The sequence below is a fragment of the Camelus ferus genome, chromosome 10 (genome assembly GCF_009834535.1).
Source record: "Camelus ferus isolate YT-003-E chromosome 10, BCGSAC_Cfer_1.0, whole genome shotgun sequence".
Classification (NCBI taxonomy): domain Eukaryota; kingdom Metazoa; phylum Chordata; class Mammalia; order Artiodactyla; family Camelidae; genus Camelus; species Camelus ferus.
The window spans coordinates 53,333,514-53,352,484 of record NC_045705.1 but is presented as its reverse complement, the minus strand read 5'-3'; the positions used below and the strand labels follow the sequence as shown (position 1 = coordinate 53,352,484).

At 46.5% G+C, this 18,971-nt stretch overlaps 2 protein-coding genes across 16 annotated transcripts in view; both read right to left on the bottom strand.

The window, feature by feature from the left end:
- Nucleotides 1-5,597, bottom strand: part of STK33 (serine/threonine kinase 33) — a 129,481-nt gene extending 123,884 nt beyond the window's left edge. For 2 of the 7 annotated variants that reach the window (XM_032489095.1, XM_032489088.1), the window contains exons 1-2: nt 3,700-3,946; nt 226-351 (exon numbers count right to left, since the gene is read on the bottom strand). The gene's annotated coding sequence lies outside the window, so the exon portion shown is untranslated. Of the gene's footprint in view, nt 1-225; nt 817-3,699; nt 3,950-4,057 lie in introns of those variants that run through there. The other 5 variants (XM_032489089.1, XM_032489090.1, XM_032489097.1 and 2 more) reach the window with 5 other exon arrangements.
- A 1,998-nt stretch (nt 5,598-7,595) lies between these two features.
- The window catches only part of TRIM66 (tripartite motif containing 66), a 55,041-nt gene continuing 43,665 nt past the window's right edge, over nt 7,596-18,971 (bottom strand). For all 9 annotated transcript variants that reach the window (XM_032489070.1, XM_032489068.1, XM_014555980.2 and 6 more), the window contains 9 exons: nt 18,629-18,821; nt 16,900-16,960; nt 16,272-16,446; nt 15,673-15,962; nt 15,164-15,290; nt 14,805-14,879; nt 14,277-14,429; nt 13,662-13,880; nt 7,596-12,918 (listed from right to left, as the gene is read on the bottom strand). In XM_032489070.1, coding sequence (XP_032344961.1) covers nt 12,859-12,918; nt 13,662-13,880; nt 14,277-14,429; nt 14,805-14,879; nt 15,164-15,290; nt 15,673-15,962; nt 16,272-16,446; nt 16,900-16,960; nt 18,629-18,821 — 1,353 coding nt within the window. In that variant the 3' untranslated portion in view covers nt 7,596-12,858. The remainder of the gene's footprint in view (nt 12,919-13,661; nt 13,881-14,276; nt 14,430-14,804; nt 14,880-15,163; nt 15,291-15,672; nt 15,963-16,271; nt 16,447-16,899; nt 16,961-18,628; nt 18,822-18,971) is intronic.

The window sequence follows — 18,971 nt, the reverse complement described above, 5'->3', positions numbered from 1 at the left end:
AAAGGGAGCTGGAGCCTTAGTCCAGATCCTCCTCATTTTCCCCAGCTGACTGCAGGGCTTGACTTCCTCCTCCTATGAGGCTGGCTGGGTGAGGGGCAGGCCAGGCCAGGGAGGTGTATTTTACTCGTGTATAAAGGGTCTGGAGCCAGAGGAAACACCACCAGAAGCCATCTAATGAAGAAGTGCAGGATCAAACCTGAGGCAAACGTTCCACCTCCCTATTACCTGACATCCAATTTTGCTGATTAAACGCAAAGTAAATCACTGGAAGATTGAAAGGACTCCTGAAGATTCAAGAGTATACAGCATGCCAGGCTCAGGGAGAAGATGGATTGTGTCACTTCCAAGAAACTGTAAGCAGAAAGAAAAGATAGCTAAGCCTTCCCTGTCCCCATTCTGCCCAGGCTCTTGCCACACCCAGCCCAGCTGAGCCCCTGGATACCAGATGCCTCTTTAGAATGTCTGGGGAATCCTAGCACAACCCTGACCACTTCCAACAAGCTGACCCCACAGATACCCTCAGTTCCCGGAGGCCAGAGTGAGGATAGAGACTGGCCTCAGAGCCCTCCACTGCCTCTCTACATCCCTCTACAGAAGCTTCAATAGCATTTTCCAGTCATGAACAACAGTAATTCCATCTCCTCCTCAGCTTCAGAGTCTAGAAGCCAAACACAATCCTTTCAGGAAAGAGAAGACTGAAGCAAAGGGGACAGAAGACACACACAAATAAGCAGGGTACCAGCTCTGAATTGTTGCACAATGGAAAGAGGGGTGGGTGGGCAGAGAAGGTGCCTGGAACCACCATCCTTTAATTCATTTTTATTTCTTAAATTTTCAAACTTACAGATAAGTTGCAAAAATAAAGATAGTAGAAAGAATACCCATATACCCTCTTTACCTAGCTTCACCTTTTTTTCTTTACCCAGATTCACCACATTTTACCCATTTGCTTTATTTATATCTTATATATACATATTTTTGATACATCTTTTCTAATTGAAATATATAAATACATATTGAAAATATTATAAATATATAAATATTATATATTAAAATATATTTCTACATATCTAAATTAGAAAAAATATTTTTTGCACCATCTGAGAGTAAGTCACATGCACTATAGACTTCTACTCCTAAATACCCCCAGTACATAGTCCCTAAAAATAAGGATAATTTATTATATAACCACAGGACAGTTATCAACTGCAACATATTTAACAGATACAACAATGTAATCTACTGTCCATATTCCAGTTTTGTCAGTTGACCCAATGATGTACTTTAAGCATATCTCCCCTTCCACTTCTGGATGCACAATTCGTCCACCTGTCCCTCACTGGTGATGTTAACACAGTCAAGAAGTTTTCTGATTTATCCACTGTATAATTACTGTATACTTTTTCTCCTCCACAGCTAATGAGCAGTTGATAGAGAAACAGTTTAAGACTGTGCAAATACCCTCTCCCTCCTTATCAAAATGTCTCCCTAGCTTTCCTGACTTTCCAGTGAGCTAAATGAGTGTCGTTAGTGCCACCTATGGGGCTGCTAGCACACTGCAACAAGGAGAATGGGCTGTGGACCCTCTCACTCCTGCCTCTTGTCTGGTGCACAGGAGCTGTTTCACCTTTAGACATTTTGAAAGAAAAGCCTTTTGAGACTCGAGTCACAAGGCATGAGTTCTAGTTCTGATATTACCACCAACTCATGAGGAAACTGGGACAAGTTCTTCCCCTTCTCAAGACACCAGAGTCTCCAGTAAAATGGGAGGTTGGATGACAAAGACCTGATTTCATTCATTCATTCAACAAATAATTGTTGAGCAAATACCTGCACTGTTTTAGGGTCTGGACAAGATTTCTGCCCTCAGAGAGCTTATACCATATGAGAGGTGACCCAGACAATGAGCAAGAAAACAAATTAAAGAAAAGGATAAACACTGTAGCAAGTGCTATGCTGACAATTAAACAGGATTGTGAAAGAGAGTCCAATTTAGACTGAGTAGTTGGGAAAAGCTCTCTGAAGAGGGGTTTTGGCTATACATAAAGGATGATATTTGAGATATACCATGATAAAAGTTTAAAAATACATATAAAAAAGTAGCATAACATTTTAACACAAAGTTTGGAGAAGAGACAGAAAAATTACCAGTTATGCTACCACCCTAATATATTTTAGTATATTTGTATTCGCTTCTGTCTTGCTTTTTTCAAGTTAGCATCATCTCCTAAGTATTCTCCTTTTTGCTATTCTAGATGCAAACATTGCTCACCTCACATTCCATTTGTTAAAATTATTTGACCTTTTCCCCCTCAAGGACAGTGCGATGAACACCTACATCTCCTTCATGTAGATTTACCAGTTGTTAACTTTTGGCCACATTTGCTTTACTTCTCTCTAATAATGTAACATGCAGTTTTTCTGAACCCCTGAGAGTGAGTTGCAGGCATCATGACCCTTCATCCCTGAACACTTCAGCATATACCACCTAAAAACAAGGCCTTTTTCCTCTGTAACCACTGTTCAAAGTACCACTCTCAGCAAGTTTAATATTAATACGAGATATCAGCACATATTAAAATCTCCCCACTTTTCCCAATAATGTCTTTTCAGCAGGGTTCGTTTGTTTTTTGATCGAGTATCCAGTCAAGGAATAGGCATTTTATTTAGTTGCTCTTTTTATGTTATACACTTAAAGCTTCTTAGGCAGGAAGTTTTATCCTAAAGTTAACTGACAGAATTTCAGTTCTCAGTCTTGAAAATGTAGGCATCTCTGCTACTGAAAATCAGCCCAGTCTATGCCACTAAAGACTGGATCATCTTACCCTCCTGTCCAGTGTGGTGACTGTATGAAAATGTACAATAACAGAAAATAGAGCAGGATCGTTCAATGAACCATGGAAATGTTTTCCATACAAAAGCATTTTTTTAGAGGCTTGTGCTTCTGAGGGTGTTGTTATGATCTATAAAATGTAACTGAATCTGCAAATCTGTTCGGTGGTCTTAATAATTTATTCCTTTCCTGATAATTTAAGCTAATATCTCTGCTTTCTGAAATAACTGAGAGGTCTCTCAAGTCAGAAGTAGTCTGGAACTTTCTTCTGCCTTTATGCATCTTCTGGCTCTGTTGGATTTCTGATTCAAACAAAGACTCTGAGAGTCTTTGTCTCAGTTAAAGTATGCCCAAATATTTTAAATTATGTTACATTAATTGTTTAACCATCTTCTATAGGCTTTTATTTATTGCTTTTGCTTTGTTTTGGGGGGAGGTAATTAGGTAATTATTTCAATGGAGGTACTGGGGATTGAACCCAGGACCTCGTGCATGCTAAGCTCACACCCTAACACTGAGCTATACCCTCCCCTCTTCTATAGGCTTTTCATTGTTTCCAATAGTCTACTATTGCAAATCTTGATCACACCTAAAAAATAACATAAAATAACATAAAGTAAAAATAACATTAAAAATAATAAGTTCTTAGTATCATCAAATATCTTGTAAATGTTCACCTTTTCCCAATCATCTCATAATAGTTTTAGTTTCTTTAAACCAGGATGCAAATAAGTTCCATACTTTACAGTTGGTTTATATGCTTTTTGAAGTCTCTTTAATCTGTAGGTTTCCCTTCCATCTCACTTTTTTTCCCTTGCAATATATTTGTTGAAGGAACCAGGTCATTTGCCTCTATGGTTACTCACAGACTGGATTGTATCCTCATGGTGTCATTTCATGTGTTCCTCTGTTCTTTGCACTTCCTCTCAATTGGGAGCTCCATCTATAAGTTGGTAGTTAGATCTAGAGAGTTGATTAGATTTAGATTCTATTTGTTTGGAAACACCTCATAGATGATACTGTGTATCAAGACACATGTAATGTCTGAATGTCTCTCTTTTTGTGATATGGATAACCATGGATGGTCACTGCCTAGATTCAGTAATTCAGGGAGGGTTGAAAATGGTGATATTCCAATCTATCAACCCTTCAATTATTAGCTGGAATACTTCTGAAAGAGACACTTCCCCTTGCAAACAAAGAAGAACAAAGAGCATTGCTTACCACCCAGTTTGGCAAGGACTAAGTGGTTAGCCACAGCAGTCACTGACCAACATGCACCCTGAGAGGGATCTAGGATGAAAAACAGGATGAGGCACTCTGTACTTTGGAAAACCAGGCCCTAGATAGGTAGATGTGTATCTCAGGAAGAATTTTAATGAACTCAGATTCTTGCATCTCCCCATACACAGAAAAGCACTAAAATCATTAACTTGAGATATCTGTTCTTTGTGGCTAGCAATCATCTTTTATCAAGATGCATGTTTGACTGCACATGTTCCCTAGCCAAAATCATGCATAAGCTGGTTTCTCTCCTACCTCTTCAGAGCAGAGGCCACCCCCTGGGCTATAGTCCCTAGTAAGTTCCCTGAATAAAACGTAAACTCATAGCTCTTATGTTGTGCATTTTTAAGTTGACAATCTCATCAACTATTTGGCTACCCAGAGATGCATTTCATATAGGAAAGAGAGGATGAATTCTTCATTAAACTCCTGATAAACTTAAAAAGTCACAGAGAACTGCCTGGGACAGCCTTTGCTCTGAAGAGACAATGTCAGGGGGACACAACATACCTGGGACTCACTGGGACAAACGGGGAGCAGAGCCCTAGACAAGACAACTGCTCCCAGCAGCACCAGGCCTTCGTCCTTAGGCCGGGGCAGGGCTGGGGCCATCGTGGTCGTCTTTCCAGGCACAGAGAGGTCCTTGTTTTCTCCTTGAATCCTGAGCTCGGCCTCAGGAGGCCTTACACCTCTGGAGGCCAGGGGTAAAGCAACTTCCAGGAAGCTTAGGAATAGCCCCTCAGGCTGACAGCCAAATAAAGCTCTGTTTTTGGTATATTAGACTATAGGCTCAGCTGCTGTAACAACAAAAAATTAGTAAGTAGAGGGGCTTAAACATAGAAATGTGTTTCTTTCTCAGGTAACAGCCCAAAGAGGTAAGGAGGCAGCTCAAGGTAGATGGGTGACTGCTCTGTGAGACCGTCAGAAGAACCTAGCTTATTTCTACTTCCTGTTTCACCATTCTCTAGGATGTCACGTTCATCCGCATGATTGACAGGCGTGACTAGCAGCTTATCTGTGCTGTCTGGAGGAAAGGTAAAGAGAAAGGAAGTGGAGGACGAGCAATTTCATTTAAATCCTGTGTCTTAGAACTTGTATACATCACTGCTTCTCATAATTGATTGGCTAGAACTTATTCGTAAGAACTTATGAATCCAGCTGTAGAAGAGGCTGGGGAAGGTGGAGAAGGGGACTATTATTAAAATTAAGAAGAAAATGAATACTGGCAACAATTATCAGTCTCTTCCATGGTTTGAAAGTGGCCTCTAGGGACTGGTTACAGCCTCAGTCCTGAAACCATAGTGTGTGCAAGGACTCCAGGGGCTGATGTCTGTGTGATGAGGTCCTCACACCAAAGCTCCAGGGCCCATGCATGAGGCCTCTTCCAAGAGTCCAGGCATTCTTATTCTAGGAGGCCCTACAACACACATCAAACATTAAAGTGCACCCATTGTCTATAGTAAATAGAGTTTTTACTGCAATCTCGAAATTGTTTTTGTAGTTCTGCCTTTTGAATTCTTTCACTAGGAGTAATTCATTTAATTTACAATTGGCTTAGTTTTCTTAGGAATCATCTAAGTGCATGTAGAATTTTTTTGGAAATAAAAAAATAAAAATTTTATTATTAAATGATATGATTTTTACATAGGAATCCAAAATAATTTACAAATGAATTATTTAAATAGGTGAATTTTGCAAGGTTACTATATATAAGATTATATACAAAATTTAAGTGCATTTCTGTATACTAGCATCAAACAGAAAGTAAAACTTCCCATTTGTAACAGAACCAAAAAATATCAAATACCTAGGAAGAAATCTAACAAAAATGTCTTCTACACAGATGATTATAAAGCTAAGTGTATGTAGAATTCCTTGTGATGCAAAAAAACCCTCTAACTTATGAATTGTTTTCAAGTGCAATAAAATTTTTATGAAATTGTTATAAAATTACAGTCATGAATTTCACATAATGGTCTAGTTTATAGACATTTAATCAGATATTTATTTATTTAGGTTCTGCCATTTTTAGTTCTAATTTTTTTCAGGACTTATATTTTTACAGGCCCCTGAAAAGCTCCCAGGCCCTGGATACTCTGCCTGCACTGCCTAGTGGATAAAGCAGCCCACAGGCCACAAGCGCAGGAAGAGGAAGTCTGCTGCAGACCTACCTGCCAGGGCAGGGCTGGCTCTGGGGAGCGGGCTGGCTCCAGCAGCTTGCTATGGAGCCTGAGGAAAGGGACGTAGAGAGGTTCCCCTGGGACCTAGAGAAGGCCAGAACTGAACAAATTAGTAAGAACCAAACACAGCAGAAAGCTCAGAGCAGGTGTGGGAAAGGTTTTAGGAACTTGGGCTTCTCTGAAGAGTCAAGGTGTGGAGGCGGTTAGAGAAGATTTCCAGGTCTCATTGTAAGCATTAAAAGTGATAGCCATCCTTCCTCGAAGTACAAACTTCCTTGGCTTCTCTGACACCACATCACCCAGTTTCCTTCCCATGTTCCTGGCTGCTGAGATAGGGAATATGCAAGGAAGAATGGTAAGAGGATGGCCAGTGACAGGTGATGCTGAGACACCCAAGTGGAGGTGTCCACAGACCACAGGGTGTGTGGGTCTGAAGCTCTGAGAGTGGGTCCATGACTATCAGATACCTCAAGATTTCTGCATAGGGTGCTTAGTTGCAGGTAAAAGATTCTGGCTAATTTAAGCAGAAATTGAGTTTATTAGAAGATTTTTTAAAGCATCTCACAGAATTGTTGGAAAAGCCAGAGAATGAAGCTAAGAGCTGACTGGTGTGCTACAGAAACTGTCGCTGCCATCAACCACTAGGCACTTCAGCTGGTACTGCTGTTCATGCTGCCATGGAAACCCCACCTCGCTGCAACTAGTCCTGCCACCAGAGAGGTCTCTGTAGTCCTTGCTTTGCGTTTCCTTTCTCTTCGTTCTCTTTTATTTAACAACTACCACTAGACCTGTACCCAGGCTTCAAGGGATGCTGAGAAATCAAGATTTTAATATATTTAGCTTCTATAATGAAGCGTGCATTCTGCCTCTGGACTCCTGAGGTGGGGCGTTCCCCCCAAATAGGAAAGAAGTTCAGATTCCATCTGGTCAAAATGAGTGACAGATATTCATTACAATGTCCTCAACCCCACAAATGGCTAGAAACCATTGGGCAGAGAGGAAGGTTAAGGCTAAGTAACTAGGAGATACCACCATATAGAGGATATTCCTGAAGTGTTTGGTGCCTAGAAGTGGTGGATATTCATAAGATGCTTTTTCCCCTAATCCTGCCTCAGACTTGCTGCCTGTATTTTGAAGAACAGGCTGTGTTCATGCAGTAAGAGCCGAGTTCTTCCTGAAAGAAAGGGTCCCAGTCTACCCTTCCCCACCTTGTGTTCTTAATGATGTTGGAGTCCAGAGGCGAGAAGACCATGAAGTAGGTTCGACCATCTTCACTGAAAAAACACTCCAGGACACAATTATTGGTAAAGAAAAGTGCTATGTTTTTAATTTGTTCTTGAACGTGTAGGTCTTGAATGTGATTTTAAAATCAGTGACACTTCCCCTTATAACATCCCTCCCTCATGCCCCCAACTACTTTGTCTCCAGTGGCCACTTCTAGAAAAGGCCTAGGAGAAACCCACCCTAGAGAGCCAACACAGCAGTGCAGCTTGAGGAAGGGGTGCACGGCTCCAGAAGCAGCACCGGCTACTGAAGACCTTCCTCAGAGCAGCTCAGTTTGGCCTGTGAGTCCCTTTGCCCTGCCTTGGTCAAGACTCCCTAGCTGTGTCCTACTCCAGTGCTCCCTTGTTCCTTGTGTGGCCTGAGCTTCAGAATTAGAATCACCATTACCATCTTTAGAGCTGGAGAGCCTCTGAGAGATCACTGTTTCCCCCTCCCTCTCCTCACAACTTTATAGATGGGGAAACTGTACCCTAGGTCACACAGCTCGTAATTGGCAGAGCCAGAACTTACATGCTTAGCATCTCAACTCAGATACCTTTCTACCACACCTTCCTACTTCCAAGAAGACAACCAGCATCTGCCTCCAGCTCCGGGAACAACTGGAGCAAGCAGGTGGTGACGATCAGTACAGACAGGAAAGACCTGGCAAAAGGGGGCCAGGCTGACTCCAGCTGAACCCCAAGTGATGAGTCACAGCACTTCCCAGGTTCCCTCCATCAGAATGTTATCAGTGACAGACACCCACCCCAGCCAGGAGTCTCCTCCTGGCTAGCAGCACTGAACCACACGTGGAATTGTGCTTACCATCATCCCAAGCTCCTTACTGACTGTGGCAGGCTCTAATTACTATGAGGATCATACTGATGAACTGCCCACCAGCCTGGTAATCCAGTTTATCAAATTTCTTCTTGGTAAGACCCAATCCACATTTTGGGGTTGATTTATATGGAGTCTCTTAGCAAACACGGCAAAAATCTGTCTCCATGCTGCACTGAGAGAGACAGAGGGAAAGAGTCACGGATGCTGTCTTCCCAGCAGAAGTCATACACATGCTTGGCATCAGGAGGACTGAGTCAAAGAGAAGAAATGAACTTACAGAAAACAGGCAGACACAGAGGGTAGGGAGCAGGAGCAGCTGTGCTTCCTCCTGCCTATGCAACTCATGAAGAGGCAAGACCACAGAAAGCTACAGATGTGTCCTCCATCAGTATTTCACAGGAAGGCTTTTGGCTGAAAGGTAAGAGGATAATCCAAAGAACTGTGGTGTCATGAAAGCCAAGTGAAAAGGGGTTTTCAAAGAGGAAGTGGTAGATGATGTGAAATGCTGTAGAGCGTTCAAGACAGCTGAGGACTGAAAGGTATTTGATTTGGCAACTGGGTGGTTCACTGGTGGCTTTTATGAAAAACTGTAGAGGACTGAAGAATGACTGAGAAGAATCAATGAAAAGTTTTGTTGTTTTTTTTTTAAGAAACAGCTGATGAGGAAAAAATGTAAAGGCAACAGACTCTAAGAACTTTTGTTTTAATCTTGGGGAGAAATTTGTTGGTTTGTAAGTTATGTGGAGGTAACAAATGGAGAGGGAGGTTGAAGACCCTGGAAAATGAGAGCAGTGGGATAAACAATGGAGCAAAGTCTTGGAGGACAAAGAGCAGGACGCAAGAATTAGAGCACCAAGTAGGAGCAACGGGGGGGGGGGAGCTGAGGAGGGATACAGACACAGGTGGGTGGGAGGGGGAGAGGAGCAAGTGGACAGGGAAGTTCTTGCTTTAGAGCCTCTCTTCTGTGAAGCAGGCAATGAGGTCAGTCATTCGCTGAGAGCAAGATGAAGGGCATGGATGGAACGCAGAGTAATGAGAAGTCAAAGACATACCAATTGATACTGAGAGCCCAGCTGAGGCTGTCAACTCTGCACTGGTCATGCTTAGCAGCCCAGAAAGAGGAATCCAAAAAGGCTGATGCAGAAAATGGAGAATGGTTGGTAGTTTCAGCTAAAGTTGGAAAGGATGAGAAAGTCCAGGATGCTGACAAAAACATCAGTGTGTCATGCATGGACCATGGATTTAGGCTCAAGAGAGGAAGAAGTCCGGGAGAAGGTGAAAGACACAGAGCACAGAGAGCTAAGGTCTTGGACCAGGGCTAAAGGAGCAGGCAATTTAAAGAGACGGCAGTGGAGGAGTGTGAGAAACAGCAGCACAGGGGATGTTAATCCAGAAAGAGCAGAGTCTCAGTTTGGGAGTTCAGAAGAAGAGACTATAGGTGACAGCAATGGAGTGAGAGAGAAAATGGAGCAGAGCCCAGGAATAAACAAGAAGGGGTCGGGTTTTAGCAGCAAGGCAAAGACCATTGCCAGAAATGGGGACAGGGAGCCAGAGTCCACCAGGGTTGATGGCAAGGCCTGCGGTGGAGCAGAGCTGATAGAGAATCTGGTGGCCACCACTAGGGAGGGGGTACCTGCAGAGGCAGGCAGGGTGATGTATAGCTGGCAATTGCTGGAAGTTAGGCAGAGCCAACCTACTCATGTTCTAGAAGAGTGCACTAAAATCTCCTTTGCATCAACTGAAGCCACTCCATTCTTCCGTTTCTCAGCAGCATACCCAAGAAACCGAATTTCTCTTCTAGGACTACATTCTGTATCACAAGAATCCAGAGCTCCTTGTGTTTCCACTTTATGACTTTGTCAATGGCCAAAGGATTTAACTGACTCCAAAATGGGGCCATTATGGGAATAAGTCAAAAGCAGGATTAGCTCAAATGCTAGCAAAGAGTCACTGAAGTCAGTTACTCAGCTAGTCGCCTTTTGTTTAATTTCCAAAAAGTCATGCTGTTTTGTGCATGCAAAAACAAAACAAAACCATGACTTAAAACATTGGTGCTAAGTACCCAGGAAAAGCCAGGGAGAATGTGTGCTGTGGAATCGCCAATGAAGGAATGGTGTGGTGGGCCAGGGCCTTGCACCCTTGGAGGAAAGGACACACTACCTCCCCTGCCTCCCTGCTCAGGTGCCTAAAGGGAGCTACTCAGCATGCAGGGTCTCTGCAATGGGAAGGGAATGTGTGATTCTCTACCACATTACTGAGGTTCCCTGGCCCAGCGGACTGACCCTTGGGCCCAGAAGGCTACACCCAAGCTGGGAACTTCGCTGATAGAAGGGAGGCCAAGCATTTAACCAGGTATTTCTGCTCTATATTTGTGGTTTCCAACTGATCTTGGGGAAAGATGTCAATCAGGTTTGAGCCTGTCACAGCCCTCACCTGGCTGCCCAACACAAAGCACCATAAAGCTCATTCAGGGAAGATGGGAAGAGGGGGCCACACAAAGGAAAGATGACCAAGAGGAGGAATTAATGAGGTAATTACAGAGGGAAGCTTGCCAAGCCAACCAAACAGAGAAAAAGATTCAAAAACTGAAAGGGAAGTGACCAGCGCCCAAACCAGAAAGTCATATGAGCCCCAAAGAGTAGAGGGTTATATCCAAAGATTGCCCGGTATTCAAGACTTAGTTACCACAAACTAGAAAACAGAAATTATGGAAGCCCAGCTGCTTAGGAGAGCTTGGCATGTGCTGGTGAAAGAATGGCAAGTCAGCGGGCACAGTCTGCTTTGAAGTGAAGATGGTCTGTCTCTCAGCCTTGGTGCAGAAGAAACGAGCACTACCATCAGCTCACAAGGAGAAAAACATTTTCTCTGATCAAAATTTCCCCATTAACAAAGGCCCTACAAAGATCTTCCTTAAACTGCATCTCTTAGCAAAAATAAAGCCATGACCTAAGATTCCCTTGAAATCAGCTAAGCCATGACAGGACCAAGGAGAGCTGTCGCCAGGCCAGGCCAACATCAGTAACAGGTTCCTTCTCAACTAAGCCCTTGCTGGTGAGGTGGCCTGACCCTCAGCAGCTGCCTATGCCTCTTCTTCCCAAACACCCTGCGCAGACCACAAAGATGCATCCAAGATGCAGCCTGGAGCACGCTCCTGTTCCCGGGGCCTCCAGAACACTTCTCCCTCCACCCTAGGAGAAAGAAAGTCCTGAAGTTGCTCCAGGGTCACCAAAGGACACCAAAGAGGATTCTCACCTCTCAGTTTTCCCCTTTTCCACCCAAGACAGAACTTCCATGAATGCTTAGGTCTGGCTCCTGCCAGCCCCTCTGGCCTTCTCTAACCTACAACCAAAAAAGGGCTGCCGGCAGAGTCCTGGCTTTTTCTGGGCTGTGGACAGCCTGGGGGCAGGCGAGTCAGAGGACTCACTTCCAATCTTTGGCTCTGTGATGTGGAGGAGTTGAGAACTAGGATCCCTAGGCAAGAGGAGAGGCCAGGCAGAGTGAGCAGGTTGTGGGTCATTCTCCTTGGCCTGGAAACTGCATGTGAAGCAGACAGCAGCTGCCTCACAGTTTTCCTAAGCAGAACTCAGGATGTGGTCTCTGAATGGATATAATGAAGGAGTGACCACCAACAATCACTTCTAAGAAACAGGTTCTGACACCGAAGAAGAGCTATTAGCCCAAAGTAAGTGCCACAGAGTGCAGGCTCTGAAGTTAACACCTTGTCAAGCCTGCAAGTGAGATCTGAGCCTGAAGATGTAAGGGGTCCCTGCACAGCCACCCAGCCTCGTCACAAATGCCACACTATCCAGAGCTTCCCAGCAGCCGCTTAAGTCAGCATCAGGAAAGGGGGCATGAAAAACAAATACCCTGAAAACCGTTAGAACCCAAATAGGCACCAATTGAGACCCGTGGCCTTTGGAAGCCTCATTACCCTGCCCAGGGCAGGCGCCGCTGTCCGAGCAGGTCAAACAAAGGCAAACAGTGACAGTCTTTGGCTGTGCTGGGCCAGGGATCACAGGCCTGCAGTATGTCAGAACCTCTCTCCCTTCTTCTACCCTCTTCTGGGCCCAGGAGGAGTTCATATATACATTGCTCCTGAGCCCTCCACACTGAAAGGTGAGAAAAGTCTGCTTTCCTCAGCAGAAAGAATTCATGAAGGAAGTTGGTCCTCCTGAGCCTGACTGGGCTTGGTCTTGTCAAGTAGACCCTACACAGCTGATTGTTCTGATAATAGGGAACACCCCCCTCTTTGCTGTTTATTAGTGAAATCTTCTCTGTAGTGGATGCACTATGGCTCCCAAATAAATGCTGTAAGATGCACATGGCAAAGAAGGGTACTACAGGCTCAACAGGACTTGTCTCACATCCACAATCTGAAGAGAATGAGCTGAAAGGTGGGGAGGAGTGGTCAACAGGATGGGGCACCAGCTGCCAGAGTGCTCGGCCTCCTTCCAGCTCTCACACCTGGGAGATGCTGTTGGCCAGGCGGAATGACACTCTTTTTGCTCTTTCATTCTCCTGAAAGCAGAAAAATATATTAGGAATCAGAATGACCAAAGGTAGGGTTTATTAATGTGAAAAGGCCAACTGTCCAGACTGGGATTCCCCAGAGCCAAAGTGTTTTATTCCACCCCAGGAATCCAAGAGCAAAACTCACTGACATCACTAAGCACTGTGTGCCAAGTGTTGTAAACAACCAGGGATGGCCAGTCAGACCCTGGCACACGGTGGGCGGGCAACACATTTCAGTGGACTTAAACAACACTGAATTGATGTTTCAGGTCTGCACAGCTGGGACCAGACAGCACAGGTCAGGGGAGATCTCCATCCTGTAAGCAACCTCTCCTTTCTTCTCTGTACTAAGGGGCTGAAAAGACCCTCTCTTTCTCCCAAACCCAAGTTGAGATCAGGCACTGAGACCAGGTACTCCTTTTCTTATAGGCAGCACAGTATAGAATAACCAGCACTGAGCTAGGATTCAGGAGGCCTGGTTTCTCACTCTGGTTCTGCTGCTAATTTTCTGGGTGACCCTGGGCAGGTACATCCACCACTCTGAGTTTCAAGCCTCAGAGAGGTAACTGGACTTGATGAGGCCCTCACTGCCCCGCCTTCCTCTCAGACTAAAGGGTTGAAAGTGAGGGGTCACTGTCACCGCTCTCTGGTGCCACCTAAGCAGCTTCACTTTAGGATGCTCTGTACATGCGGTATGGGTGCCGTCGCCTGCCCACCTACCCGCCTGCCAGCTGGCAGCAACTCCTTACCAGATGTCGCCGCCGCCTCTTGGGTTGGATGCCCTCCTGCACATAGTGGGGCCATGGGAAGCCCTGGGGAGTGGAATAACCACTCTCACTAGACACCTCCTCGGAGTCTGAGTCCTCCTGCCTTGGCTGAGCAAACCGTTTCTCCGGGTAGATCTCCTTCAACCAGCCCTCAAAGAACACTTCCAGGCAGCGGCCTGCCTCTGCAACCTCTGAGTCGGGCTGAAGCGGGAGGAGAGCAGTGACAGGCTGGCCCGTTTCCCCCAGCCCACCTCTTCCAGGGCCCCCATGAACTATACAGAGAGCACAAAGCCTGGTTGGGAACATTACACTTTCTCCTTGGGACTCAGGATAACCAGTTGAGTATTAGCTCTTAAAGCAGAAGTGACCCTGGCAGTTTCCCACAGATAGCCAGTCCCTAGCACTCCCCATCTTTCTCCCGAGTCCATGCTGAGGCCCAAATGTGGGAGACAGCTTATAGACATTCACTACAGTAGGCCCCAGGAGGTCTGCTCCCGGGTCCTCATGGCAGCCCAGGCCCAAACCTGACACCCTCGTCCAGCATGACAGTCCTGGGGTCACTGGAAGTAGGAGAGAGGGAAAGCAGGAGAGACGTACATAATTGAACTTAGCACAGTTCCAGAACATGAGGCGGACGTCTGACACCACCTCCTCCGGGGTGGTGTAGTGGGCTGGGTCCTTCTTTTGCAGCTTCCTCCGGATGATGGACAGGTCCATGGGCCTCTTGATAATCTGGTAATAATGCCGGGCCTTGAGGGAGGAAAGAAGGGGAAGCAAACAGAAGAGAAAAGTGGAGGATAAGAAGGAAGGAGAGACAGAGAACAAGGTGGAATAGAAGTGAAGAACACAAGAAAGAAAAAGACAGCAAGAAGAGAAGCATGGATGGAAAAGACAAAGAGGAAGAAAAAAGAGAATGGTTCACGTGTCCAGTCAGGTCTGACACAGCAGCAGTGGCGGGGGCTGTGGTGGCCATGGCTCCCGGGGTCCCCTAGAACACGCACAAACTACTCATGCTTCCAGTGGCCATGCTCTGAGCCCACCCTGGGCACCACCATGATCTGCCCCAGGCCTGGGGCCTTTCGAACAAAAAACAGAAGCCAGCAGAAACAGAGAAGGCTTCATTACCAGTGGGCTGACAGGTTCGTGGAAGGGCAGGCTGAGGCTGTTGCAGCACAAGGAGAGTACCAGCTTCTCACACCTCTGTAGAAATCAGAATGCGCAACAGTGTTACTTTGTTCCAGCCCCACCTCAATAAGAACTACAGATAGTGACCCTGATGGCTCTGTCCCACTGGGTATGAGCCACCATACTAACCACAGTTCAGCCTACCAGGCCAGAGGAAAACAGCTGGCAAAAGAAAAATCATAGTGAACCCCCATGGGCCAAACTATCAGGTCTCTCATCCCTTCAGAAAAGCCTCAGCCCCCATGGGCACAGGGAGGCTGCCCCAGTGCGGGATCTTGTTCCCAGAGACCCCTCCCTACCTTCTGATCATATATGCTCAGGCCAGGAGGGGCCCGCACCCCAGGCTGGTTATAACGGGCATTTTCGCAGTCGTACTCCATCTCAGGCTGGGTCAGGCTGCGGCACAAGGTGCACACCCAATCTCCCCTGCAGAGGGAAGTGAGGCCAAGTTAGGACTCAGCACATTGCCCAGAGCCCCTTCTCTTGTCCCTCTGCCCCAAGACAGGCTTGGGGGGCAGTGGCATGAGAAATTGAGTCCCTAGACCTGCGCTGAAGAGACTGAAAGAAATTTAGAACTCAGGATTTAGTGAGTCCAGAAAAATAGGAGTTAGCAAGGGGCTGGGAGGGGAGGACAGGGACAAATCTGCACAGGAGGAAGCTGGGAACAGAGGAGGAAGGGAAGTATCCACCTGTCTGTGCACACAGCTATAGGGCCACTAACTCACAGACCTGTAATTCCTGAAGGCTCAGAGCGGGGAGAAAGATCACCCTGTTATCCAGGTCATGGCTTGAGGTTGTCATGACTCACCCTGGGAAGCTAAGCAAGGCTGGCAGGTGGCAGGAAAGGTGGTACACTTTGGGGCAGCGGTCACAGCATAGCAACTCTCCCCCATTGAGGCACACAGCACAGAAATCCTCATTCTCTATTGGTACTGGGGGCCCCTTCTTAGCTCCAGGGGTTCGAGGAATGAGCCTGTGTTCTTCAGAAGGTGAATTCTCCGCATCTGGGGGCCGCTGCTCAGCCAGAGATGTGACAGTGACCTTTCTTCCCCCCAGATTTGGGGCCTGGATGGCATCAGGCAGGTTGTTCTGGCTGACCTGAGGGAAGAAGAGTGTCCGAGCAGTCAGAGCCCAGCACCAAATTGTTGAGGGAAGGAGAGGAGGGATGACAAGCCATGCGCGCTGGCTTATTCCAGGACCACTAGCCAGCTAGGCCCCAGTAACACTGGGACACTCCTAATGTGCATCTTACAGGCCCCATGCAGCAGGGAATAATGTCTAGCCAAGCTGTAGCCCCACTCAGAGACTCAGAACAAGGCCAGAGCCAAAATTCTGCCAGAAGCAGAGAGGAAAGAGTGGCTCCTAGGCTGGGCCATGGTTCAAGGAGAAGGCAGAGAAAAGCAATACCTTAATGGACATGCTGGAGGATTCAGTACCACATTCGATGATCAGCAGGAAGCTCCCATCCTGATCATTCTTCTGTGGCTTCAGCTTGAACACAGGCATCTCTCCTGAGGAGGCAGCACAGATCTTGAGCCGTTCCAGTCGCACATAGGGAATCTTGGGCTCACTATTGAAGGGTCTACGGCAAGAACGACATCCCTGGGTGTCAGTGGGAGCCTCCTCTGGCCCCAAGCTCTCAGTCAGGCTTGTCCATGATCCCACAACTGAACTGTTGCTCAAGATCTCCTCCATCCAACCCTCTACAGGCCCCTATTCCATCCTGCTGCCCAACTCTGTCTGGCCAGGCCCTATGAGGCCCTGGGAGCCCTTTGATCAAAGCAGGAGGATCCCTGAAGAAGGAAGACTGCACACAGAGTGCATGCCTCTTGGCTCAGGAGCCAGGACATCTTCCCACAACCATTCCAGACACCCAACCACACAGACCCCATCCCAGCATCTGAGGGGTAAAGAAGACAGCTGCAGGAAATCTTCTGCTTCTAGTTAAGTCATCAAGGATGCTCACTTCCTGTGCCAATCTCTCAGGACATGAAGTTGGGGGTTGGAGAGGGAGGCTGGGCCAGGAGTCTGTTACCTGATGCTCTGGTTCCCTTTTGTATCCAGCCCTAGGGCTCCTTGTTCATAAGTCTCATACTCTAAGGCAAAAAATAAATAAATGCATAAATACATTTATGATAACACCCCTTGTCGCCCACACCTCCCACTCATATCTGTGACTCACACTTTGGCCATACACCTATGCCACCACTGTAACCCACGCTGTGAACATTCATAGTGGTGACAATCCTATCATAGCTTCCCTTCCTGAGAGAGAAGAAGCCACCTTCTTTTAAAAAGATAAACACAGGTAACAGTCAGCTACCTAGGGGGTAAGTGTTGGGTCAGGTGCTGAGGGGCCAGCTTCTCATCTCCAAAATAAGCTCAGAAATCACTTGTTCCCCATCCACTGGTGTTACCTGCTCTTAGGAGTCATTCTGTCCGGCCCCTGCATTTTCAGCCAAGTGCTGGGATCTCAGCACGGCCTGCGAATCCAGCTCACCCTCCATGGGCCAGAGGCTTCCAGGAGCCCTCCCCTGAGAAGTGCAGTCTATAGATGGGCAGGAGGCAGTGCAGGGAGGAGGACACTAGCGTTCACTGAGTGCCCACTCAGCACCAGGCACTCTCCTGGGCACTTTCCAAGGGCAAGCAGGGTCCAAAAAATTTAACTGCTTAAAATTCAGAGTTGCATTGTGGGGGTGAGTATAGCCCAGTGGTAGACTATGTGCTTAGCATGCATGAGGTCCTGGATTCAATCCCCAGTACCTCCATTAAGTAAGTAAATAAGTAAATAAATAAACCTAGTTACCTCCCCCACACAAAAAAAATTTTTTTAAATAAAAGAATTTTTTTAAACCCACAAAAAAAATTCAGGGTTACATCACTGTGCAGTTAAGAAGAACAAGTGTGAGGAGAAAAGGAGAAAAACTGTTTTGTTTTCATTTATTAAATATGTAGGAAATAGGCGGATCATTACAAACCAAACGCGAATCCCACACTGAACTGTGAGAGCTCCCGGTGCTCAGCAGGCAGTTGCTATGTAACTTTCCAACTAGCCCTCCCCTTCCCCAGAAGGAAGGAAACCGTAGCCTAGCCCCACTTGAGACGGGGTTTGGGTAGCCACGAAGAGAATCAGAGCCAATCTCCACCGTTCCAAATTTCCTTTACCATGAGGCACAAATCCACAGTAAGGCCAGGCACAAGGCAAATTCTTGCTACCACAGAGGAAGTCAGCAAATGATATCACTGTAGCTATTTGTCCCAGTGGCCTGTGAATTAGCTATGATTAGCCCCGTTTACAGAGAAAGAAACTAACTCAGAAAGGTTAGGTGTCCTGCCCAGGTTCAAACATAAAGAGACAGAGCTGGTTTGCTAACTTAGATCTATCTGATTCCAAAGTCAGACAGGCTGTCTTCCCTAAAATATTTTGCCAAGGCTAGCCCTTCTGGGGTGAGCTCTTCCTATTTCCCCCATCTAGAACCCAGACCCCCAGAACTTCTGTATGTTATAAAGACCCCCAGAACTTCTGTATGTTATAAGGAGGCTAAGTCCTGGCCATGCCTGGATCAGCCCTGGCCACAGTGAAGGAAAGAGAACAGGCACCAGTAAGTCAGTCTGAAGGGAGAAGTGAACTTAGCCGAAGAGAGAAACACTGCCCCTCAGGCTCAGAGGTCACTCCACTGACCTTGTTCTCACCTGGCAGTGCCAAGCCCATCCGCTCCAGTGTGTGGCCAGCACAAAAGGCAGGCTGCTGGCTTAAGTCTCACCTTTTGGGCTCCGGTACTGCTGCAGGGCCACGGAAGTGTTGCCCACAGGGACCAGTGCAGGTTTCTTCACAGAGAGGTTAATTGGCTCCTCCAGCTCTGAGGGGATAGCTAAGTCCTTAGAAGCATCCAGACCAGCAGCTGTGGGGCCTTGTCCCAGAGAGTCAGTGAAGCGGGTAGAATCCTCATTTTCCATCTTTCAAAAGAGAAAGGCCAACAAGAACCAAAGAAATCAGACATTTTTGCTGTCGGCAGTCACAGAGCTGTTAAGCTAAGGCCCAGATAAGGCCTTCAGGGGCCACCTTTCTGCCCCATGATGAGCAGAGGAATTCGAATGGCATTTCCC